Source organism: Pangasianodon hypophthalmus, chromosome 8, assembly GCF_027358585.1.
Source record: "Pangasianodon hypophthalmus isolate fPanHyp1 chromosome 8, fPanHyp1.pri, whole genome shotgun sequence".
Lineage (NCBI taxonomy): Eukaryota > Metazoa > Chordata > Actinopteri > Siluriformes > Pangasiidae > Pangasianodon > Pangasianodon hypophthalmus.
Window position 1 is genome coordinate 4,573,934 of NC_069717.1, and position 25,930 is coordinate 4,599,863.

General features: G+C 37.9%; 2 protein-coding genes across 2 annotated transcripts in view; one reads left to right on the forward strand and one right to left on the reverse strand.

Moving 5' to 3' along the window:
- Nucleotides 1-199: 199 nt before the first annotated feature.
- abt1 (activator of basal transcription 1) lies at nucleotides 200-4,461 on the reverse strand. Its single transcript, XM_053235818.1, has 4 exons — nucleotides 4,321-4,461; nucleotides 2,880-3,206; nucleotides 2,142-2,317; nucleotides 200-1,013 (listed from the first exon to the last, which is right to left on the reverse strand). Exons 2-4 carry the CDS (start codon nucleotides 3,196-3,198, stop codon nucleotides 633-635), a joined length of 876 nt encoding a protein of 291 aa, XP_053091793.1. The 5' UTR covers nucleotides 3,199-3,206; nucleotides 4,321-4,461; the 3' UTR covers nucleotides 200-632.
- Nucleotides 4,462-17,472: 13,011 nt separating this feature from the next.
- Nucleotides 17,473-25,930, forward strand: part of grm6a (glutamate receptor, metabotropic 6a) — a 65,578-nt gene continuing 57,120 nt past the window's right edge. Inside the window, exon 1 of the mRNA XM_026928341.3 lies at nucleotides 17,473-17,881. The gene's annotated coding sequence lies outside the window, so the exon portion shown is untranslated. The remainder of the gene's footprint in view (nucleotides 17,882-25,930) is intronic.

Genomic DNA, 25,930 nt, shown 5'->3' on the forward strand with positions numbered 1-25,930 from the left:
CACACACACTAATATATATACATACATACATATATATATATATATATATATATATATATATATATATATATATATATATATATATATACATATATACACATACACACACACTTCTACCTGCAAGTATGTTTCCAAAGTTATTTTAGGAAGTTTATACCATTTCTCTGTTGGCTAAAAGCTCAATCTGAAACATGAAGACTGAAGCTAGTGATCATTTTTATTTCTCCAAATTACTAATCATAGAAGTGCATTTGCACATAAACATGACATACAGTGTAATCTGGTAAAACTGCATTTCCTTCATAATTCTACCAATTACTTTAGTCCTTATAAACAAATGGAGAATGTTTATCATGAAGCGAAATGACAATATGTTCATATATCAATGATGTATTGAGAAAAGATGCTGCTTCCATTAAAAATATAACATTATACATTAGAAAACACGGTTATTCAGAGTTCAGTGAGTGAAAAAATCTAAACTGAAACACAACAATCACAAAATTGCCAGTTTGAGGCAGACAGTAAAGTCTCATTTCTTTAGTACAAACATACGTACGCTCTGTCTGATCTCAGAGTCTGTGTACAGTTATGACTTTAATCAGACAAACACGTACGTGAAAACACGTGCCTCAGTCGTGTGAAGTCCCTCTGCTGAAGATCTTAGCCAGCAGGGACACATTGGACTGCGCTTTCTCCTGGATGGCTTTGCTCTTCTCCTGAGCTTTCAGGAGGTTCTTCTTGGACAGGCCGCTCTTCTTCATGCGCTCCAGCCTCATTTCCTCCTCTGTGCGCCGCTGTGTGAAGTCCCAGCCCTTCTCCTCCACCACCTCGCCTTTCTTCGCCCTCTTCTTCCTCAGCCTGTCCAGGGTCTGGCTCTTCTCCACACTGGCCAGGTAGAAGTTGGTCTCGCGCTTGGCCTGCGAGATCTCCGTCCTCATGCGCTGCTGGTACACCGTCTGCTCGTACGCCAGCCGCTCGCTCAGGTGGCACCACTGGAACCTGTGCAGGTACTGCGGCGAGACGGAGAAATGGGTGAGAAATGGGTGAAAAAATCAAAAACCCTCACCGTACATTCAAAAATACTAATCTAGATCATCCAGAAGAGATCAAAACAGACTTTCCAGTAGGTTTTAAAATTCAAACACTTAATATATTAGTACTCATTAACGGTCTAGAATAGTACATAAGTATGCAATTTGAGACACAATGTAAGTTTGTGTTTGTAACTGAATAAACAGTATCATATGGTGCTATACAGCCTCCACTGCAACACACGGACACGTCGCCTTGATTTCTGAGGATGTGCATAAGCGACGAGCCAAATGAACACATGATAAGCACGGCGGCCATCTTGCGTACAAGTAGCTAACAGCAAGTATAAATCAACTTTTACATTACAGCAGCTATAAACAGTCGTTCCCTCACCAGCCTCTTTTTTTTCTCTCTCTTGAAGTTAATACGACAAAAAACACAACTTGTCATGTTACTGAGAAACCACAAAGCCCACTGTCCTGAAGATGTCAGAAAACCCACTGACTGTTACAAAGTCCTGCCGTATATTCTAAAATATACATCCCCTTACAGAAAACTTCAGCATATCAGCAAGAATCCATTTTCTTTCTTAAACACTTTTTACTGTGTTTATTATTAGACTCAGATCATGTTGAGCGTCTGCCGCACAAGTCCTTGTGAATTAACTGTTTATTCATTTACTTATTTTTAAACGATAAGGTAATTAAAACAAGAACATTAATACGAACCTGTGATTTGCTTGACCTACTGCTATAGAAAATTAATCAACACGTTCTGACCAATCAGAATTGCGAATTCAACAGTGTTGTGATATAAGCAAAAAATATTCCTGCATGAAGATGAAGCTTGTTGTAGTGCTAATATTTGCAGCAATGCTTCTAGTTATATTTCTTATATTTATATTAGTAATAGTATATATATAAATAGTAATATTTCTAATTATCCATGCATTTTCAGTCTTAATAATTTCAGTCTTAATATATATCGCACCTCACATTGTCATCATAACAGTTTTATCACAGGTTTTGTTCATATCATACAGCATTTCATGTTTCGGATTAAACGAAGCACTGAAGAGTGAATATGTGTGTTGTGATGTGACGTACTTTGATGCACCACAGGTCACTGCTGAGGTGGCTCCTCTTGCGGTTGGTCATGGGTGTGCTGTGCAGAGACGCTGCCACTCTCTTAGCCACGCGCTTGTCTCTGAACTCCACCCAGCCTTCCACGTACCTCGAGCCGTTACTGCCCGCTTTCCTCTTCTTTCTCTTAATAGAGCGATCTAGGATGAGAAACTGTCTAAATTAGTGTCCGAATATTTCTCGATTTGATCGGTACAGGCATATTTACATTCACATATTTACATAAATTTAAAAAAAGACTAATGCTGGTCCAGAGATGAGTGGTTTAGGACTCATGACCTTTATGAGTACATAAAAATACAAATGCCAGTGAAGGCATTTATAAGAAGCTTTCTTCTAGTTTAGCATTACAGCACCATTCTAGTCAGCTGTTTCTCTATCACTTATGCCTTTACTTATGACTACTGTACATTTTTATACACACACTACCACAACTCATCACACAGTGCCAACCTGCCAACCTGTAATATATTTCATACAGTTAATCTGTACAGGAATCTTAGTCTGTAAATAACCTTTATAAGTATATTTTTATTCCCTCTTATTTGTGGCATATTGTGAGTTTATTGTGCATTTTTAAAGTCTTGTGAACTGTTAGGACTTAGTTTTCCCTGTTGCTCTTGTTTTGTGGCTGTTATAACACCAGATTTCCCCCTGGGGATCAATAACGTATTCTCTAACTCTATCTCTATTGATCATTACCTTCAGACTGAAGGAAAACCCGTCCGATTTCTCCGTACAGCGCCAGCATGTTGCGCACATGTTTGGGCCTTATTCTTGGTGGAATGTGGCCCAGGTACACTATACCCGGGACACACTTCTTGCCCTTTGTTTTCTTGCCTTCACTGACATCCTCTTCCTCCTCCTCCTCATCATCATCATCACCCTTCTCCTGGTTAGCGTCTTCTACTTCAGTTTGTTCAAGTCCATCCTCCTCTTCTTCCTCGGACGTGTTCAGCTCCTCATCGTCAGCTGCCCTGTTTGTGTCTTGCTCCATTTCAACATCTGCTTTGCTTGCCATGACACAGCCTGTTAGTTTAAGAAAGATCATTTGTACTCATAAAAAATTACTTTATAAAATCAAGGTTGCATCATATATACAAAATATATTGCAATCATACTGTAATATCTTGTGAAAGAGAAACATACATTTTGGAACATTGAACATTCATGAAGTGTCTAGGATTGTGAGAAAAAAAAATCCACTCTGAATGACTGTCAACATTTATAACCAATATGTGATCTTCACTTGTGCAAAAGATTTATTTCTTGAGTTTTCGGTTTAAACTCAGTTCATTTGTCAATTTGGTTAACAGTTTCCTATATCACCCACAATGCCGTTCCACTACCTGCTGAGATTTAGCCCTCGCTTCTTCTCTACCTAGAGAGCGATGCAGCAGAACACATCAGCTTCCAAAGCTTCAACTAGCTAATACCACCATCAACACCATCACACTCATCATCTCGTACATTGCTAACTGTGTTGTACAGCTGCATTGCATTTTGGGACTTTGAGTCCAACATTCTCACCAACTTCACTTCTATGCTGAATTTCTCATTATGATATTAACCAGAAAAGAAGCTTTTGTTTTTAGGAGCTAACAGTCAAAACTTGAATATTACTGACATTTGTTCCTCCTATTAAAAGCCTCTTTAACTGCACTAGCCATAACAATGTCGCCCTGTGACGTCAGAGCGGGAAGAACCACTAACTTGCTACAGTAATAAAGAAAATACAGCATCAACCAACAATTCAGTACCAGAATCACTAAACACATCAGAAATATTTCACTATAAACATATTTAATGTGTTTCAGGGTGGAGGTTTCCTCTATGGATGATCACAGCACATATTTTGGTCTCTGCTTTTGCAGTTCCTGCAGTTTAAAGGTCAATAATATCACAATATCGACACACACACACACACACACTATATTGTGTACTGTGTAATTTTCAGTGCTGTACATCCTAATCTGCAGCTGCTGTCTCTGACTGACTCTACTTTATTAATGTTATGATTAGCTTGTGGTTATAAAGCTAACCATCTACATAAGCGGCTAATGTTAGCTGAGGCTCTAACAATATATTTCGGAGCTAATATAAAAATAATTAACGAAATAATTTTTTTTAAAATTATTTTTACCTTTCTCCAGTATTACTCAATGTTCCTGTCCATGAACATATCTCAGTTTACACCGCTACAAAGTTAAACCCGGATTAATGAACGTTACACAACTCTCAGCTCTCATTCACATGTGGCTCGGCGCGCACTACTGACGTCATATTAAAGCGCCCAAGAAAAGCAAAAGCCTTAAACGGGCAGAGGCTTAAATAAACTCAATTTAATGCTTAAGTAGGGGGTACAAATACTAAACTCTAAATAAATGTATACCTACTACATTGTGTTCTCTGTGTTCTAATTTGTAATGTGTTGTATTTCGTTTAATTTAATGTTAATTTAATACATTTTAATGTTTATTTATCTGTAATAGTCCTAGTAAGGCTTGGCATTAATGCCGTATCTTACTATATACATATATATATCTATCTATCTATCTATCTATCTATCTATATATATATATATATATATATATAGATAGATAGATAGATAAATTAGAATTAATACTGAATCTAAATTTTTATTGAATATATATTTATTTTCACTATATAGAATATTGAATAATAATATTGAATATAAATTCTAAACTAAACTGACATTTTTGCAGAAAAATTGAATAAAAGGAATGAAGTATAGAAATGAATGCAACAATATTTACAAAATCCGGACAATAATCCCCAGAAATTGCAGGAATTGTTTGTATTAGCACATCTCTAGCAGTAGGGGGCGACAAAACCTCACAATATAAATATTATAACTAAAGCTCCACTAGAAATTGAATTTGAACTAAAAAATAAATAAGACGCATTCGCTCACCTAAAAAATCATGGTACAAATGTAAAGGTACAAAGGTAATGATGTAAAGATGTGTAAAAAATTTTTTTTCTTTTTTTTTTAAATGTCATTTTCTATCTTTCAACAACTGGTGATGCATTTTATTAACAATTTATATAAATTATAACAATTTTATGGATGAAGTCAATAATAATAATAATAATAATAATAATAATAATAATACATATTAAATATTGGTCAGAGATGTGTCACTTGCACAACTGATCAATGTGCATCACTTGCTGGCTAGTGAGGAAATGAATAGTGTTAATACATAGTGAACCGTCAATACAGGTGTGTGTGTGTGTGTGTGTGTGTGTGTGTGTGTGAGAGAGAGAGAGAGAGCGAGAGAGAGAGAGAGAGAGAGAGAGAGATCCTCCATGCTGTGCTGCTCTCTATCAATATGCATGGCCCCTGTGTTCCTGCATTACACACGTGAGTTCCTGCATTATATACGAGGGAGACTCGGGTTGGTTTAGAGCATCTGCTCATCCCAGCCTGAGGTCTATCAGGTTAAATATAATCCTGAAAACAAAGACCACGCTCCCGGCACCCAGCACTGATAATGGCATGTCTCATATTTTGATGGTGATCTTGCTGTTATGTAAGGCAGGACTGGTGGATGAAGAATAAATGCACCATAATTGTAGGGAGAACCATCGGTGTCCACATGAATAAAGAACTTTACTAAAGACTGAGAAGTTCTCAACACGTAAAATACTTCTGCACCCATAAATATGATACTCAGATTATAAAGCTTTGTATTTGGTCAAATTTGACATAGTGCGAAGTCACATTTTTCTAAGTAATTAGAAGTCTAAGTAATAAAAGTAATAAAACTTAGTAATAAACCTTTATTACTTAGTTTAGTAATAAAACATTACTAATAAAAGTAATAAAAGTGTGTAAGAAAATATTCTAAGTAATAAAATCTAGTTGAGGAGCATTGCATAAGTAATCTCAGTGGCTTGAACCTATTCTTCGGTCGATATGTAAATTATAAGAGGACGAAGTTGTGCTAATTTACTGATGTTATACATCACTGTTCCACTGGCTGAAACCCCTTTAACTAAGCTGTAAATGAGTGGTATAACACAGCCATCTTCTAAATAAGCAAGCCACACTTAGAGCTAGCTAGTTCTGTGCTGTAACTTGCATGGGGTCCTCAAAGTATGATGTTAATCCATATAGTATGTTTTTATGGATTTCATTTGATTTTATAGACCTTATTTATTCCCATGCCCACCAGCATGAGAGTAAAAAACAGCCACTCCCACCAGCATGAGAGTAAAAATCAGCCACTCCCACCAGCACGAGAGTAAAAAACAGCCACTCCCACCAGCATGAGAGTAAAAACTGCCCATTCCCACCACCATGAGGGGAAAAACCACCCATTTTTGCCAGAATGAGAGTAAAAACCAGCCACTCCCACCAGCACGAGAGTAAAATCAGCCACTCCCACCACCATGAGAGTAAAAATCAGCCACGCCCACCAGCATGAGTAAAAATCAGCCACTCCCACCAGCACGAGAGTAAAAACCAGCCACTCCCACCAGCACGAGAGTAAAAATCAGTCACTCCCACCAGCATGAGAGTAAAAAAAACAGCCACTCCCACCAGCATGAGAGTAAAAATCAGCCCATTTCTGCCAGCATGAAAGTAAAAACTGCCCACTCCAGCCAGCATGAGAGTAAAAACCAGTCACTTCTGCCAGCATGAGAGTAAAAACTGCCCACTTCTGCCAGCATGAGAGTAAAAACTGCCCACTTCTGCCAGCATGAGAGTAAAACCCAGCCACTCCCACCAGCATGAGAGTAAATATTGATGTTTTTTATTAGGTTCTGCAGATTCCAGTCCCAACTCATCCCTCTAAATGACTGCCATTAAAATAGACATCAAATTTGATACCCACAGTGTTTAAGGGTTAAAGAAAGAATAAAGTATAACAAAGCATTACAAGATTATTCTCTGTTCAATGCCAAAGAGCAAAACAATTCAGAGAAGGTAAATCAGCTAAACTGACACTAAGGCATTAAGACGTGTAATATTTCCTGTATGTAATTGTTGAGGGTGATTTGAGATGCAGGAACAGCGTGACAGACGTGAAACGCCTCGCCGAGTGTGTTTGTTCCACTCCCAGAGTGAGTGACAGCGAAAGACATGCTTTTGACAGGCCACTGTCCACCAGATCTGTGCACACACCAAACAACTGTACATATCAGCTGGTATGAATCGGTTGCGACAAGCCGTGAAGAAAACGAGGGTGCAGGGGGGAGAGAGAGAGAGAGAGAAAGAGAGACAGACAGACAAGAGTGAGACAGAAATAGAGGTGGCCACAACACAGGAATTCCTCACAGCATTTTTTTCCTGAATGACCTACTTTGGTCCTGAGTACAATAATATTTGTAAAGCATTCCAGATTCAGACTAAGAGTGTCGATCGAGGATCAGCTCACCTGAACATACATATGTTAACATATTTATTCCACAAAAATGAGCATCATTCCCACTTTGAAAAACTTGTGGAGGTCCTTCAGTGGTAATTTTTAAGTGTCACTGTGGATGCTAATGATTATTAAACAGAATGCTACACATGGGACCATTACACCGAAATACAAATGAGCAAACTGAGAAATAGAATAAAATACACTGCAAAAAAAAATCAAGCAAAAATATCTGAATATAGTCAAATTGATCTAATATTCCCTAAAATTACAATTAACCAAATATAAGGTTATTAAACCTATTTTTAAGATGTTTTTTTACTCTTTTCTAGCTTGAAATAGTCTTGTTCTATTGGTAGATCATTTTAATTTTAAGCATTTATTTCTAGAAAGAAGCAAAATGATCGGCCAGTAGAATAAGACAATTTAAAACTTGAAATTAGTAAAAATGTCTAGAAATAGGTTCCTATATCCAAGATATTTTCACTTGCTAAGATGTAATTTTTGTAGTGTAGAAAGTATTTCTGTAGTTTAACTAAGAAAAATTGAAAATGATATAACTATGGTAGAAACAATGTGCCACATCCTGCAGGTTTAAATTACACTTTTTAAAAAAGGATCCTCAAAGACTCGTGGGTTGGTTAAAGGTTCTAGCTTTCTAAAGGGGTTCTAACTGAAAGCTTTTTCTAAAAGAAAACCCTCTGTTGTAAGATTTTACAGCAATTCTTTAGGGTCATTTTCAGATATTTTATTTAATATTTCAAGTATTTGGGGAAAATACAAAAAAAGTTGCTATGATATAATAAAGTTATAAAACTAAGCAAAAGAATAAAAATGTCTCCCTTTTCCAGTGGCTGATTTTTTGGGCTAGTTTCAGGTGAATCTTTGCTGAATCTGGCAACCACACCTGCTGTATCAAACAAAACTATTTCTAAAACTGCTCAAAACAAGCTGCTAGACTGTACTCTGGATGACTCTGGATTCACTAGATAGTAGCCTGTAGCATAAGTCAAAGGTCATAACCTCTCACCTTCATTTTGTTTGAGGCTATGTCAGTATTAATGCCATCCTTCTCCACCAAAATCTATGGTCATGAGCCACTGCTGATTGTATATTAATTCCTGTCAAAAGTGTCCATCACAAATACAAGGTATTCCTGATGTTATCTTCACAGATGCTAAACAGCTGTCCCTGTCATTATGGACCCATGTGTGAGGATCATGTTTGTAGTATAGCTTAGTGGTTAAGGTTCTGCATTTAGTGAATCTGAGTTCAAATTGCAGGACTGCCACAGAAGCTCTGAGGAAAAGGCATGTTTTTGGGAGGTGGGAGGAAACTGGAGAACCAGGAGGAAACCCATGAGGACACAGGGAGAACATGTGAGACCCTGGAGTTGTGAGGTATGTACAGTAAGTGCACAGTGTAAATCTAGCAATCTAGCATTTCTAACATCATACTGTTTTTACAGCTTTGTACAAAAAAATAGCAATTTATAAAGCATGAGTGCTGTTGCCTGATGATTTTAGGTGTCTCACATTTCTCAGTTTTGACTAGCCCTTTAGTTTAGTTTAGTTTTTTTTTTTTAATAAAACCAGAAACCCTGCACTTGCATCTGTGTATCTGCTTCATGGCACTACAGAAGTGTAAATGGGTCACAATGAAATTTACAGCATAACAATCATGAAAAATAAACCAAAAAAAAAAAAAAAAAACCCTTTTGAATGATTTGCATTATTGAGTTGCAAATTCTTCATATTCATGAAAGGTTTTGTGCTTCGTGGTAGCAGGTGTGGAGACATGACATCAAAAAGAAAATATAATTCACTTGAGGAGTAAAGAGCTTTTTTTGTAGTCCTCCTATGAGCCCTGACCACGACGGTGTGAACTTCCAACAGCATCGCTAACGTGAGCCAGAAACTGAGCCATCTGTCTGAAACACACATACGCCCTTTCTCATACACAGACAATTGCACAATCCACAGGGACATAAACACCCAGATAATATATATGTGCACACACTCACACACACACACCATACATAAGCAGTCCAGCTTTTTACAAGCTACAAATCTGTTAAATTCCCTTCTTAAAGACAACATATACACTCCTCAGTGCCGAATGGAATGTTGCTAGCTGACAGCATTTAATCATACACAGACACACACACACACACACACACACACACAGTAACAGCCACTCGGCTGCTGTGAGTGAATGCTTCAGTTCCTGCTGAGCTCCAACCATTAAAGATTTATTTGGTGATTTGAAATATTGATTGAGTGAGAAAAGCAGAAGTGGGAATGAGCAGCAGGAGGTTCTCAATGCTCTCACAACCAAACGTATAATGTGCCTCGTATCGAGCTCTCACACACAAACACACACACCACCTATAAACACTGATTAACACAGAAAGAAAAGGGAAGACCTGCTCTCAGTTCAATACAAAATGATGGAGTTTAATCGAAAGGGCAGAAAGCGAGGGGAGAAATTACATTAGAGCACCTTTTTAGCGTTGCAACCTCACAGCTCTAGGTTCGATCTTCAGCTCGGGTTACTGTCTGTGCAGACTTTCACATGTTCTCCCTGTGTTTTTTCATGTGGGTTTATTCTGTGTTCTCTGGCTTCCTCCCACTGGGGGCAATTTAGAGTAGCCAGTCCACCTACCTGCATGTTTTTGGACAGTGGGAGGCAACCAGAGAACCTGTATGAAACGGACATGCACAGAAACTCCACAGGTGAGGTAGCAAAGCTACCCACCACCATGCCTCCCTGCACTTATCCCTGTCCTTATTTGTTCATTACTCAGAGAAGCATGGATTAAGTGCATGCTGTCAGTCGCCTGGCTACAAATCAGAACAATTTCTCCAAAGGAGACGAATGTCCAGACGCCAAATCAGAGCCAAGGAAGTGTGAAATTATCATTCTGAATCTTGTTAGGCCAAAAGGCATTATGAGTTCTAATCACTGCCAGGCCTGGTGTCTCATAAGAACAGACCGAATGAAGCCCTCAGCTCTCTCATAGCTGTGTGTGTGTTAGTGTGTGTGTGTGTGTGGATTTAGTGATATCGCTGAGAAGAGAGTCCCGAGGCCCTGTAATCAGCCAGGAAGCCCAGAAATCTAAAATGTTTAACTACATATATTTTTTCACCTCCTACAGCATCAGAAGGACTTGCGCAGCTAATGAAGGACTTTTGTCTGAAACATACTGTTTCTCTGGAAACACTGTGTTCTATGCTTTATTTTTACTACATCCACTATCTTAACTGAAGTACACTGCAGTTACATCCTGGATTTATCTGTATAAATATAATATGTGTAATGAAATGCCACCTACATGGCAGACTTTGAAGCGTTGGAGTGTGAAAGCCTGAGGAAGTCAAAACAGCTTTTGTTTGTAGTGAAAGTAAAAAGGATATGTGGTGTTTCTCAGAGATACAAGATGTGAAGGAGAAGATAATCCTTTCATGGATATGCCCCATTGATTAGCGGCTTATTTCAAAAAGACACAGAGAGTAAAATCATCACTGATTAACATCTGCTGTGGTCTCTGGAGATTATTGTGCACAGAGACTGATTTCCTTTCGTAAGGGCCAATTCAGGTCTGCTGTTGAGTGTGACTGGATCCATCATCACTTGTCCTTCAGTCTGGTTGGACTGTCCATATGACTCAGACCTAACAGATGACTAATAGACGATGTTTCAGGCAACACGCTCATTTCCACAGGAGTCTTGATGATGTCACGTTTAAACTTTGCCAGATGTCATTTACAAATGGACACCCAGTGCTCGACAGTAATGAACAGACAGACAATCAACATTTCATTAAGCGTGAGTATCTTAGCCCCATTATTGAGCTTAATTCTGATAAGACAAATGAGATCAGAAATAACCCACATTTCATTTATCTGTCCCTGGAGGGCTCTTCGTCTGCCCTTCCTCCACTCTGTCTAGGTTTATTTGGTCTTGTTGTCTAATTTTAGAGAACAAACCCAAATTGAATGTCTGTTTTTTGGATAATTGGAGACACATGTAAGGAAAACTCACATATGTTTCACATGTGATCATAACTTTTTCACATGTGATTATGCAAGTAATATGTGATTGCTAGATTATAGCACAATCTGTACGTATGTATATATGTATATATGTATGTATGTATGTATATAGGTGTGGCCTAAACTGCTAAACTGGAAGGGTTTTCTTTATTAAATATGAATCCTACCATTATGCCCCCTGAAATACTGGAAACACTGTCAGCACGGTGTGTGAATTCTGATTCTGACAGTTCCTCAACCTCAGCTACATCACTCGAGTTCATAATTCTGTTTTTTAATCCTGTTCACACAGTTATTATTTTTATTTGTACCTGTCCATGATATTTTCTAACAATTTTAGTTGGTTCTATTTCCAATGTAAAGTTCAATGTGTACATTTCATATGGGAATCAATGCTTATCAAAAACTGGGGGACACATGTCCTGCCCAAAAACTGACCTTAACCCATCAAGCAGCTGTCTGGTCTTCCCCAGTTACTGTAATAATCACCCATCCTTGGTGAGATGGACACTTCAGGCTGAAGTGAGGCTCAGTATGTGCTTTCAAATAAATGTACCTGGCTCCAATCCTAATAAGAAGCCAACTTTACTGCCCCTAAGCTTTTCAGGTCACACCCTATCTATTGAAAGCTAAATACTCAATTAAATAAGTAAAAATACTTTTAGCCACTTTTTCATCTTTTCATTCTGTCAACTTTTCATGTAAGATGTGAGGGTTACGATATCACCTCATTTTCATTTTCATGTTTCACTGGTATTAAGCATAATACATTTTCAGAATTTTCCCATAGGCTTTGCATGTATATCAAGTGGGACTCTGAACTGTTGAGACTTGCTTATAGTTCTGTTATGCTAACTAGCTAGGACGATCATTAATAGCATTAAAAACATGACATTTTCTTTTTTCATCAAGTGTTAAAAAGTTGGGATTCAAAATATGTGTGGGGATGAAAATCTGTTCCCCCAGATACCCAACACCATCCCTACCCCATCCCTGCATACCATAATACATATTCCACCACTCCACTATCAGATAAACCAACACCATCCACACACCCAGCACCTTCACCACTCAATCCCCAAATGCCAAAACACAATGCCCCAGGACCACCCCCCCCCCCCCCCCCCCCCCCATCTCCACATGCCCCAATAAAATCTCCATCCTGAATGCCCCAACACCCTCCCCACCCCATCTGCGAATGCACCAAAACTGTCCCCACCCCATACCCCCTTGCCTCAACACCATCACCACACGATCTTTCAATGCCCCAACCTTGTCTTCTATCCCCAGTTACCCCAACACTGTTGCCATCTCATCTCCCCATACCCCAACACCATCCCCATCCCATCACCGAGTGCTCAAACACCATCCACTCCACATCCCCATATATCCCAATACTGCCCCCACCCAATCTCCAGATACCCCAACAGCATTGCCACATATCCCCAGATACATCAATGCCATCACCACCAAACCCCAAATACCCCAGCACCATTGCCACAGAATCCTTGCATGCCACCATCATCCTCACACCTCACATGTGATACTGTGTCACATTTTGGTGCCTTATTTTCTCCTGTAGTCTAGAGTCATATTGACACATTCAATCAAGCCTCCAAGGGATTAGCTACCAAATTTTTACTTGAGCTGATAAAGTATTGGAATGGGCTTAAAGATGACAACAAAGATTTCCCCAAGGGGAAATGATACAGGGAGCAAGGTGCTAAACCCAGCCAACATGAAGCTGTCAATGATGGCTTAGTAGTTAAAGCTTCAGGCTACCGAGTTCAAATCCCAGCAGGGCATAACTTTTGGGTCACTGAGCAAAACTTTGAATAAGTAAGTTGTTTTGAATAAAAGTGTCAGCCAGTGAATAAACATAAATGTTCCCTGTATGTACTGAATCATGTTGGCATACGAGCATGCTAATTAGCTAGCTTTTGAAATAGGAGACACCAAAGTAGTCAGGTTATATCATCAGTCAGGTACTGCCTACATCTATGCCAATTTGACCATAGCAAATTATGCTAAAACACTGTCCCCAATTTGATTCAATTGAAGTATTTTATTGATACTAATACATATAGAGTGCTAACTATCTAGCACAAACATTAACTAGCTTGCCAGCTACCTTTCGGAATAATGTAACAATGGTAGGTCAGCATATATACTGTAAATGGAGTAGATGATAGATAACCTCCCATCTGAACATAGCAAAATATTATTTTATTTCTGAAATGTTCAGTATTTAATTTCTCCTGTTTACATTTACAAGCACACCTTCAGCTACCATTTTCTCACTGTTTTAAATTAAATCATGTCACAATGCCTTCTGAAAAAGTAGTGCTGCTGAAGTCTACAGTCATGTCGACTCGATCAATCGAACCTCTAAGGGGTTATCTAACAAACTTCTCTTGAGCTGATAAAGTATTGGAACGGCCTTTAAGATGGCGACAGGGATTCCCTTAAGGGGAAATAGCAATGGGAAGTCGACCAGAATGTGATAAAAGCAGTTCTGAAGCACAGCCAGGATTGAGTTAGTCCAGTTATTATGCTACACAAAAAGATATGGATTTAGCCTAGATGGCTTATGGGAGATTCCTTAATTCTGAAGCGAATGAATGATTGGCATGGCTAAATCACAAACCACAATCCAGTAATTAATAATAATACATTTATGATAATTATTAAATAATAAACAAACAAAAAAACAAACACAAAAATATTAAATTAAATAATACAAAATTAATAACATAAATAAATAAAACCCATCAACTCAATCAACTCAAACCAATCAAGTCAAAATTAAATAAATAAAAATAACTCCAACTCAATAACCAAACAAACAAATAAAGACAAAAATAAAAGATTAACTAAACAAAATCAATCAATCAATCAGACAAACAAACAAATGCAAAGTAAATAAATAAATAAACCAAACAATCAATCAAATAAATGAATAAACACAAAAATACAAAATCAAATAAATAAATAAAACCAACCAATCAACCAAAAAATTAATAAATACAAAATACATAATTAAATAAGTAATTAAAACTAAACAACCAAACAAACAAATTCATACAAAAACACAAAATTAAATAACTAAATAAATTACACCAACCAATCAACCAGCTAACCAAGTATACAAATATCTATAAAAATGCAAAAGTAAATTAATAATAAATCCTACCAATCAACCAAATGTGAAGTGACGTGTGGCCAAGTATGGTGGCCCATACTCGGAATTTGTGCTCTGCATTTAACCCATCCAAGTGCACACACACAGTAGTGAACACACACACACACACACACCGTGAACACACACCCGGAGCAGTAACTAATAAATACAATAAAACAAAATTAAATAAATAATTAAACAGCCCAACCAACCAACCAACCAAACAAACAAACAAAAAAAACAGCCAACTAACTAACTAAACAGACAGACAGACAGACAGACGGACAGAGAGAAAGAGAGACAGAGAGACAGATAAATAAATGCTAATAAAACCCAGCATCCAGCGCATCCATCTTGCAGTCAAACATGAGCCTCTCTTTCTTAGCAGGTGGCTTCCACTCTGATGTACTGCTGAAACATTCTCCCTGAGCACATGCAACTTTAATGCTGTCAGACCCTGTAAAGTTCATTCCTTTAAAAATATAAACCATACTGGCATTGTCTAGAATGCAGGATTATACACCTTTATATAACTCACAGGGCATACTTACGCTTTTCTAATGTCACATCATAATGCAATTGCGTGCATGCTGTGTGATGCTTTTATGATATTATATGAAAGAGTATAAAATTGGGGGCAGCTCCAATTCTCTTATTCTTCTCCACTGAACTGATTTATTTTGGGTTATTAGGTCAGTAAAAGTGATTTTTATTTTTTCATGAATACACACAAAGCCTGGTAAAAGGAACATAGAGATGCTGATGCCTGAAATGGATACTGTGGTGTAATCATGCATAAATAATTCCAGGATTGTTTTTTTTTAAAGCAGTGAACAAAGTTTATAGGGTGTGAGTGTATTAAAATTGTATGTGCTTGGGGAAGAGGCCACATCACAACTGGAGCCACTGGCTATATGCGTGTATTGCACATTTGAATGCAAGCCGAAGTGTTTCCAGAGGGGTTTGGGTTCGATCTGAGAGTGTGAATCAGGCATGTTGATCTAGCGGTGGCTCCGGGCGATGGTCGCTCCTCTGTGACCCTGAGTTGCTCTGAGGTACCTGAAATCTATAGTAACAGAGTTTGTGTTCTTAACTGAGTGCAATGGACAAATGTTGTCATTATAATGCCACACTTAGCCAGAGGACTACCTGCACATATGACATTTTTGCAGACCTAGAGAAGAGATTATAGACGAACTTTACAGCTTTTTGAGCTTTTTATTTCTCAGATCTCTAAAGGTCAAATGTATAAGGTATTGTTGTTATGATATTTAAGAAGCTCATCAGTTACTCAGGTCCAGTTCACCCTGTAAAGTGCTGATTTGCTCATGCATCTCATTTTTCATAGATGCAGACATAGAATTACTGTTAATTAGTTACTGTATTTAAGTCTGTTTTTTAAATATATGTACTTTCATCGAGTCTTTCTTTCACTTAATACACTATGTGGCCAAAAGTAAGTGGACATTTAACCATCACATTCCAAAATCATGGGCATTAACACAGAGCTGGTTCCCCCTTTGCTGTTATAATAAGCTCCACTCTTCTGGGAAGGCTTTCCACTAGATTTTGGAGTGAGGCTGTGGGGATTTGTGTTCATTCAGCCACAAGAGCCTTAGTGAGGTCAGGCACTGATGTTGGGTGAGGAGGTCTGGGGTGCAGTCAGAGGTCCAGTTCATCCCCAAGGTGTTTAGAGCGGTTGAGGTCAGGGCCCTCGAGGAACAAGTTTGGGTCTCTTACTTCCAGTAAAAGGAAATTGTTATGCTACAGCATACAAAGATATTCTATACAACTCTGTGCTTCCAACTTTGTGGCAACAGTTTGGGGAAGAACCATATATGGGTCTGATGGTCTGGTGTCCACAAACTATTGGACATATAGTGTACTTTTGGCTCAGTAGAGTGTCCTGATATAGTTACTACCTGATGGTTATACTATAATAAATCCTGTTTCCTTTAATACAAAATGAGAGCACTGTTGAATTCTCGTTTTTGATTGGTCAGAAGGTGTTGATAAATTTTCTATAACAGCAGCTCTGACAGCTGTGCCGGCTGCAAGCCAACTCACAGGGTTATAGCACTCTTTTGTAAGGAGATGTTCATTTAACATTTATAGAATGAGTCTCCAGTGTCAGTGACCTGTAACTGTCAGAGGTAAAGCTGTAACTTTAAGTTAATCCAGGACAGTCTTGAGGATGGAAGGCCTTGCGGTTCACTGGTAACACGACAAGCTGCATTTTTTTTGGTCTTATTAACCTCAAGAGAAAGGAAATATAGAGGCTGGTCAGAGAATGACTTTTTTTATATCTGCAACTGTAACTATAAACAGATAAAAAGTACAACATCTTCTTTCATTAAATGAAAAACTGCAATTGGTGGAGAATTGCTGTGGTATAAGAGGAATACACCACTTCAAGACGTGCTGTTATAGTACACTGCACCATCGCATCATTGATTATTTTTCTGTAACAGCACGCCCCCAATTCTTTCATTCCTTACAAAACTAACGTGTGCGTTGTTGCGTTTAAGAGTGCACTGACACCCCCCCAACCACACACACACACACACACACACACGAAACACATACACACACATACACACATACACCTCTCTCTCTCTCTCTCCCTCTCTCTCTCTTTCTGTCTCTCTCTCTCTCTCTGGCTCATGCACGAGCGCACACGGCCGCCCGCTCGCGCATTAACGCGCCCCTCAGTTTAAGAGCGCGCGCGGACAGCACGGGATTATTTCATTTCCTCTCTCTGTCTATCTCAGAGTGATTCCCACAGTCTCCCTCTGCTCAGCATCTGTCTCTGTGCATGTGAACACCGGTGGACTCTCCTTCTCCAAATGATCCGGGTCCGACTCAGTCAACTCCTCTCATCATCTTCATCTTCATCATCATCTTCTTCATCATCAGTGTGGCAGCGGGAATGAAGCCCTGTTTAAACTCCGGTAGACGCTGATATGGGAGGACAGAGCGGAAGTTTCTGACTGACTGAATGGATGCACGAGTTGTAGTTTGAGCTGCTGGATGGATCCTGGCGCGAGCTCAAAGCGCTCATGGAAAACACAGGTAAGAAATCAGACGTGCACGAGATGACACTTTGCCAGGGCTTCATTTGCATGTGCAGCTCGCAAATTAGTCTTTGTAGAGCCCAAAGCACATCATTTATGCTGTTTGAATGAATGTAACATAACGACACCTTCATTGAAAGTTTGTTATTGTGCCATTTAAGCATCTTGAATCCATATCCAGTTCCATTAAAGTGTATTTTACAGTATATAGGCTAGCAGCATTATGTATTGATGTAGACCTATATTAAAGCAATATTGCATCTGTGTCTGAATCCCTATGGCATATTACAAGTCATATCATATTCCAAAATATGTCGGAGTGTAATTGCTATGTGGTATTTTTCCCATATACTCTCAGAAATAAAGGTACCAAACTGAAAAATGGTGTGGTACCATCATGGGGATATCATTTGTAACTTTAGTGTATATTATATTTACCTGGGCAGGTGCATGTGGTGTATATTTAATCACCTTTTAGAATAAAGCTTTAAAAATGTATATCAGTGGTCCAACCTTTAAATTATATTTAAAGATACACTATATTCACATTTTCTAGGTGTACTAAAAGTAGTCTGGATGCTGCTGCGCCAGCAAAAAGGAAAAGCAGGTTAATGCCTTTATTTATGAGAATGTATTGTACTGTACAGTTATGGAAATATTTTTACTGTTCCATAGAATTGACACGTAAAGTCTTGCATGCTTTCTTACAGTCTGTTGTCTTAAATAATCTTTCTGTATTGTTGTAATAGTTCAATAATTAACCTTCACACTCATCCTGATGTGACATCTTGAACTGTGTGATCCATCAGCGTGTATTTCCGTATTGCAAGCCATATCACAACTAACTGCAGTGTGTTGCAATATATATTTTGCCCATATGGTGCATCTCTTTTACTTACTGTGAGTAATTACGCAGAGCAAGACGATACACAGTGAAATTAACACCAACTGTGCTGCCGGAATCCATCCAGTTTTGAACTAGCTCCTGATATGCTAAATTAACATCTGCAGGGTTGCGTGAATTCTTACAGTGCTGAATTAACTCTTACTGAAATGCACACTGTAAGGGTTAATTCAACACCAGGGTTTGGGCCGTGCTTATATTCATGGCTGAGGTACAGTATGCATGGTTACCTGTGTGGTATTTTAAGTGCAGAGCTTTAAAAAGAAGAAAGCAGAGCAGACAGTAACTCATGAAGGATGTGTATTTGGTGATGAATAGCTTTCCCTAATCCATATAAGCCACAGGAGTGTGCATGCAAGCTTTGCATGATTTCCCTTCCTTTCGCACTGTGCATGATGATGCTCTTGTTTAGGCTAAACCACACTGTGGGGTTTTTTGCATGCACAGTATGTAATTCATAATTCATGTGACTTATTCATTAGCACACTGTAGTATTAATCAGTGTGTGGTTTGACAAGCATTTTGCTCATGTTACAGCGGTTTGGAATTATATTTGGTGTGTCCTGTTTAGAGATAAACTGATACAGCAAAATCAGTAACACCTTCGACGTTTTTATAAATGCAGCTAAGTTGGTTTAATGTTGTAAGTGTTATTTGAGTGCTGTGTGTGTGTGTGTGTGTGTTTGCTGATTATAGCACATATCCACACTGCTGATACTGTTACACAATTCTCACATGGTATGTACGTGTCAGCATAAACACATATTACATTGCATTCAGGAATTTTTCTGCAAAAATAAACATTATATCCAGGAGGCATGCACAATATGGGCGAAACTAAGATACTTTTAATTATACACCATATGTACACATTGCAATTGTGATTTTCCTTAAAGTATATTAAAACAAACCTGAGATGATGATGGTGGTGCCATGGTTAAAGGTTGGCTATGACCAAGTTTAATTTTATTTTTATTATCTGGTTTTATTATACCGCAGCACTATTGAATTCTCTGTTGATTACCTAACTATATCAGCACTTGAAGTGAGACATTTATTTACTGTTTATGGAAGGAGTCTACTCCGAGCTTTGTAGCAATCAGAGGTAAAGCTGCAACTTTTCTGACAAAGTCTTCAGGATGGACGGCTTTGCTGTTTCTATTTTCTTTGTAACATGACAGGGTCTGACTTGTTTCATGGTCATTCAACAAAATTCTAGTCTAAACTCCAGACAGACAAAAAGAATGCGGTGTGTTTCTTTTCAGAAGTGAAATCGGTCGGCTTTGACGATTTCTGTGGTATAAGAGGAATTAAACACTTTAGGAAGTGCTGTTATAGGAAAATAATCAACTTTGGTTTTGTAACAGCAACTCTGCTTCATCACACCGCCGCGTTGTTGATTATTTTCCTATAACAGCATGTCCAAAAGTGTTTTACTTAGTGCTTACTTAGAACATCATACTGAGATGGTCCGAATGCTCACAGTAACTGTTAGAGGGCTCATTCACATATCATGCAGGCTTCTGTGATATGAGTAGGGCAATTAAGAAATGATATATTGTACAACTCTGACAGCCAGCCACAAATATCTTTTCTTATAAGTACATAATGAGCAATAATTAATGCTTCAGCGTGTAAAACACCAAATGTCAGTCCAATCACCTATTCAACAGAGATATTGCTGTAATCAGTAATTTCCTTCTGATACTAGTATACTTCCAGTGTTGCTTTTGACTCTGGAGCATCACAAGCCTCACAGAATGTTCCAAGCTCTGCCATTTCATCTAATTCTAATGTTCACTTAGAACTGGCTCAGGAAGTCCTACTGCACCTGTTCTGGCTTTAGGGACAGAATGATCAGGACTTAATGAGAGTGACTTCCACAGTGAGAGTAAACTCAGAGCAGTGATGGAACACCAGGGTTTTATCTTTTTGTCCAATTTAAAGAAGGCAAACTGTGAAGTAGTGTAGTGTAGTGCTCAAGCAATGTGAAAGATGTTAAAGATCAATGAGTGAACGTTGCACTTGATCATAAGTAAATGGTTCTTATATTATGGTTTTGGAGAAAGACAGGACATTCTGCATATGGGAGAAAGAAAATAATCCACCATTTCAGAAAGAAGTAGTCTGTATAAAAATAATAATAAAAATGAAATTAAGGCTATATTAAGGCTATATTCAAGATTGCATAATAGTGTTCAGCTTTTTTTCCTACTAAAATAGGAATGAATGAATGAATTTTACATTTTAATTGTTTCTACTTGTTTCAGCACGGAAGGTCTAGAAAAATTAAATAGTCATGAATCCAAATATGTATTAAAAAAAAACAAATCAAAAACATATAAAACACTGAAGCTTGGAGATCTCACACCATCCTGTCTTTGCTTATTTTACAATAACATCAGGACTCGTCATGTTTTATTCCTTATTTATTGTATCATATTAACAAAGCAGGCATATTTATTTATAGTGCGTCTTTGTGATTTCTTTCTTCTTTGCCATATATTTTGACATTAATTATTAAAGAATGTAATTTCACTGATATATTGGTGGATTTCAATGTTTCTGTTTATGCTTTATAAAAAGAGACAGATGACACCATTAGGATAATGCAAAAAATTATAATAATCACTTTGCTGTATAAGGTTCAGCACCTGATAGACAGCAAGAGAGTGAAACACTGAGTCTGAGTTGATAGTAAGGACCCTGAGGACTTGTTCCAAGTTGATGGGAATTAGAGAACTACAAATAGGCTTCATTACGCTCTTTACATGTATTACTTCATGACATTAAACCAAGCTCTCGCTGCTCTCGCTTGAGTTTCACACAAAATTGCTTTGATTAGAAGTAGGACAGGCCAGGAGTAGAGCAATTTCCCAAGCCACACTTCTACTATTTGTAGAGAGTCTGGTACTTTTTGTCACTAAATGTGGCTAAGAACATTTAATCTCTACTGACTGTTAACATGGAAGTGTGTATACAAGAAAGTATGGAGAGCCAAACAGAATGTACCCTTCAAGATCCTGAAGCTTATGGCCAGAAAGGTGTTCAAAAGATATCCATAGCCGAAGTGTATACAGCTGAGTGTATTAATGCAATCACATCTCATGCAAAATTCATGGAATTTTAATGAGCGCCAGAGATTATGTTGCGTTTCATAAGAATAATGTGATAAGAAACGCTTCAACCTATTTCCCTCATCCTAACCATAACAGTTTCTCATACATGGTAGCTTGTGTCAACTCAAAATCTGTTTTCTCAGGAAAATTCACAGATTTTAACAGTGCTCGTGTTCCATAAATATCCAAAGTGCTAAATTATTCACAATCAAAAACTGCTCTAAACATAATTGCTGGGATTTACAAGTCCACATAGCCTTCCACACAGTCCATGTTCTGTGTTTGGCCTTTTTTTAGCATCTGAAATAGGTTGCTGGTCTTTCAGCTTGTGTTCAGCATAAGCCTTCATTTTTTACTGTACTTTAATGAAATAATACGTAGAAATCGGTCACAGTAAATAATATATAAGAAATAAAACAGTTGGAAAAAAAATCAATAATGAAGTGGTGTGATGCTTCACAATGCAAAGCGGATTTACTGTTACCACCCCGAAGTTGATTATTTTCCAAAAACAGCGTGCCCTGAAGTGTGTGATCATCTTATTCCATAGCAATTTGCCAAAGATTAAAATTATTTATTTATTAAAGAACAACAGGTTGTACTTTTTATCCATTTATATTTATAGTTAATGCTGCCAAACAAGTTAGTTTCTGTTAGTCAAATTACTTCCCTTACCAACCTCTCTTTTTCTTCGTCTTATCTTGTTACCAATAAACCACAAAGTCCTCTCTCCTAAAGACTTTCCCATGTCTGAAAACTTAAAGTTACAGCTTCACCTCTGAATGTTACAAAGCGCTGACACTAGAGACTCCTTCCAAAAAATTACATAAATATCTCCTCGTAAAAAAAATTCACTATATCAACAAATACATGTGATGTGTCCTCCTTAAGTGTAAGTTGTGTAAATTGCGTACTATAGAAATACTAATGTATTACACAGCTTGTCATGCTAAACCATGTCTGAAAACTTAAACGAACAGCACTGACTGTTAAAAAAGTGAAGACTCCTTCCATAAATGCTAAATAAAACTCCCTTTTCATGGAAAATGTCATTAATACACACATTTTTTACACATCTGTTTACATGGAATGGCTGCAAAAAGTCCCCGTATAAGTTGTTACTACAGAAACCATAATGTACTATAATGAGCACATTAATCAACATCTTCTGACCAATCAGAATCGAGCATTAATTCAGCAGTGCTGTGGCATAATGTAATATATATATATATATATATATATATATATATATATATACATAAACATATACAAAATTACTTCATTTATTAAAAACATTTATAAAAAGATAGATAATGCCACCACTGAGAAGCCACCAGACCTTAATTTGCACTTCTTAGCGCTTCTTTGCACATCTCATCCAGCCAGAACTGCATCTTTAATTCACAGATTGTACGGCTGCCAGCTGGAAGATGCTCAGAACCGAAACCAGTGCAAATGTACAAACATGCAATGCACACAAAACCTCTGCTTTTAAGAAAGCAGAATGACTGATAATGCATCTTTTATTTCCTTTTTTCTTTAGTTTTTGACATTTGTCTGGAGAAAACCAAAGACTGTCTTCATCACAGCCTGATTTTTAAAAAAATCTTTCCATTAAATCTGACGATAGTTGTGTTTTGAAGACACGCCTGAAGATTCCAGCTAAAAGCTTTTTTTCAAACCGCTGAACCTACCATTCCAGAAACTACTAACTCTGTTCTGAAAACAAAAAGGAACAACTATTCCTCATCGCTATTGTATTTATTCAGGGCCTGGGGTTTTATTTTATTATTTCCTTTTCTGGGCTGTAGATGTGAAGCTATTTTAGAAGCTGCATGCTGCATTTGACACGGTGTGAACCTTTTGTTGATTGTAGAAGGAGGAGGATGGATGAAGCTTCAAAAGCACTGGCCACATTTCTGAAGCAGCTACTGAGCAGAATGTCATATAATCCTGAATTAATGCATCATCTGAGGAAAGACACCATCGATTCAGAGTGTGTGAGCTGTGCACAGGTCCGTTTTATAAATTTCAGAGTCTATTAGCTGTGAGGTCCTCGGCACCGTTCTCAAAGGCCTCGTTCCAGATCCGTTTTGTTCTCACAGCTGCTGATTACATCAGGTGTGTTGTGAGCTGCAATAGATCAAATCTTTGACAGGCGGCTTCTTTATTTTATACTTTCTTATATAGCATGTGTTATTTACAAAAAAACTCAAAATGTATGAAATTGAATATTACAGATGGGTGAGAAATTAAAATAAAAAATCCTTGGCATAGATTCTGTAAGTCTCTGGAACTGTACTTGAGCAATGAACACCGTTATTTCAAAAGATATTTCTTCAGTTTGTGTTTTGATGAGCGCTATCTAACAAAAAAATCTAAAAAATCTAAAAAAATCTAAAAAATCTCCAATAAATGTTCAACTGCGTTGTGATCTGGTGACTGTAAGGGTATATAACATATATGCATATGATTTACATCATTTTCATCCTCATCAAACCAACAAGTGCGCCCCCTTATCCTGTAAATGTGGGTGGAGTCATCCTAGAAGAGAACACGCCCATCATGATAGAAATGTTGCTTCATAGGATAAAGACAATCAGTCAGAAGAACTTTGTGCTGATTTGCAGTGAGGTTTCTCTCTAAGGTGATGAGTAGAACAAAACTACCAAAACAAGCCAGGAAAAGAAATAAATGCCCCCACAGTATCACAGAGCCACCACTTTTTCTTTTAATTTGTCCAAAGCAACTCACACGTGAGCCAGAATCCAGTCCAACCTCAGCGGTGAGTAGATAACCTAGCACCAAGACGTAAGGTCAGCAATTTTCTTTAAAATTCTACACATTTGAAGTTGAACAATAATTGCTTGATTTGAGTTTTACAAAAAAAAAAGGTTATTAGAATAACATTACGGATCACTGAAGTTCCTACTTTTTAGCTTCATCAAGAAATCCAGAATATATTAATACTCTAAAAAGAAATGCACACAGGTTCCTCCATTTTCACAGGCTCAAAAGTAATGGGACAAACTAATATAATCATAAATATTAGGATTATTTTTATTACTTGGAGGTAAATACTTTGCAGTCAATGACTACCTGAAGTCTGGACCCCATGGACATCACCAAATGCTGAGTTTCCTCCCTTGAGATGATTTGCCAGGTCTTTACTGCAGCCATCTTCAGTTGCTGCTTGTTTGTGGGTCATTCTGCCTTCAGATTTGTCTTCAGTAAGTGAAAAGCAGCTCAGTTGGGTTGAGGTCAGGTGACTCACTCGGCCATTTAAGAACATTTAATTTCCAAGCTCTTGGGCTGCTTTCACAGTATGTTTTGGGTTGTTATCCATCTGTACTGTGAAGCGCTGTCCTATCAGTTTTGCAGCATTTGACTGAATCTGAGCAGAAAGTACAGCTCTGTACACTTCAGAATTCATCCTGCTACTTCTATCAACAGTCACATTATCAATAAACCCCAGTGACCCAGTTCCACTGGCAGCCAAACATGCCCATGCCATAACACTGCCTCCACATGTTTGACGGATGATGTGGTATGCTTTGGATCATGAGCCCTTCCTTTCCTTCTCCATACTTTTCTCTTCCCATCATTCTGGTACAAGTTAATCTTGCATCAGAACTGGTCAGGCTTTTTTTAGAGGTTTTTTAGCAAAGTCTTATCTGGCCTTTGTGTTCTTGAGTGTTACCAGTGGTTTGCATCTTGAGGTAAACCGTCTGTATTTATATTCATGAAGGTGGCTCTTGGTTGTAGACTTTGACAATGATAGGCCTACCTCCTCCAGAGTGTTCCTGACTTGGCTAGATGTTGTGAAGGGGTTGTTCTTCAATAAGAAAAGAATTCTGCAATCATCCACTTTAGTTGTTTTCTGTGGTCTCCCAGGCCTTTTGGTGTTGCTGAGCTCGCCAGTGCATTCCTTCTTTTTAAGAATGTACCAAATTGTTGATTTGGCCAATCCTAAAATTTCTGCTATCTCTCTGATAGGTCTGTTTTGGTTTTTCAGCCTAATGAT

Bases quoted from the DNA above. Each gene is read 5' to 3' on its own strand.
- abt1 (XM_053235818.1), bottom strand. From the start codon at position 3,198: ATGGCAAGCAAAGCAGATGTTGAAATGGAGCAAGACACAAACAGGGCA. The intron at 2,318-2,879 runs GTAATGATCAAT...TTCTCATCCTAG, and splicing joins GGTTTTCCTTCAGTCTGAAG to ATCGCTCTATTAAGAGAAAG. The intron at 1,014-2,141 runs GTACGTCACATC...GTCTCGCCGCAG, and splicing joins GTGACCTGTGGTGCATCAAA to TACCTGCACAGGTTCCAGTG.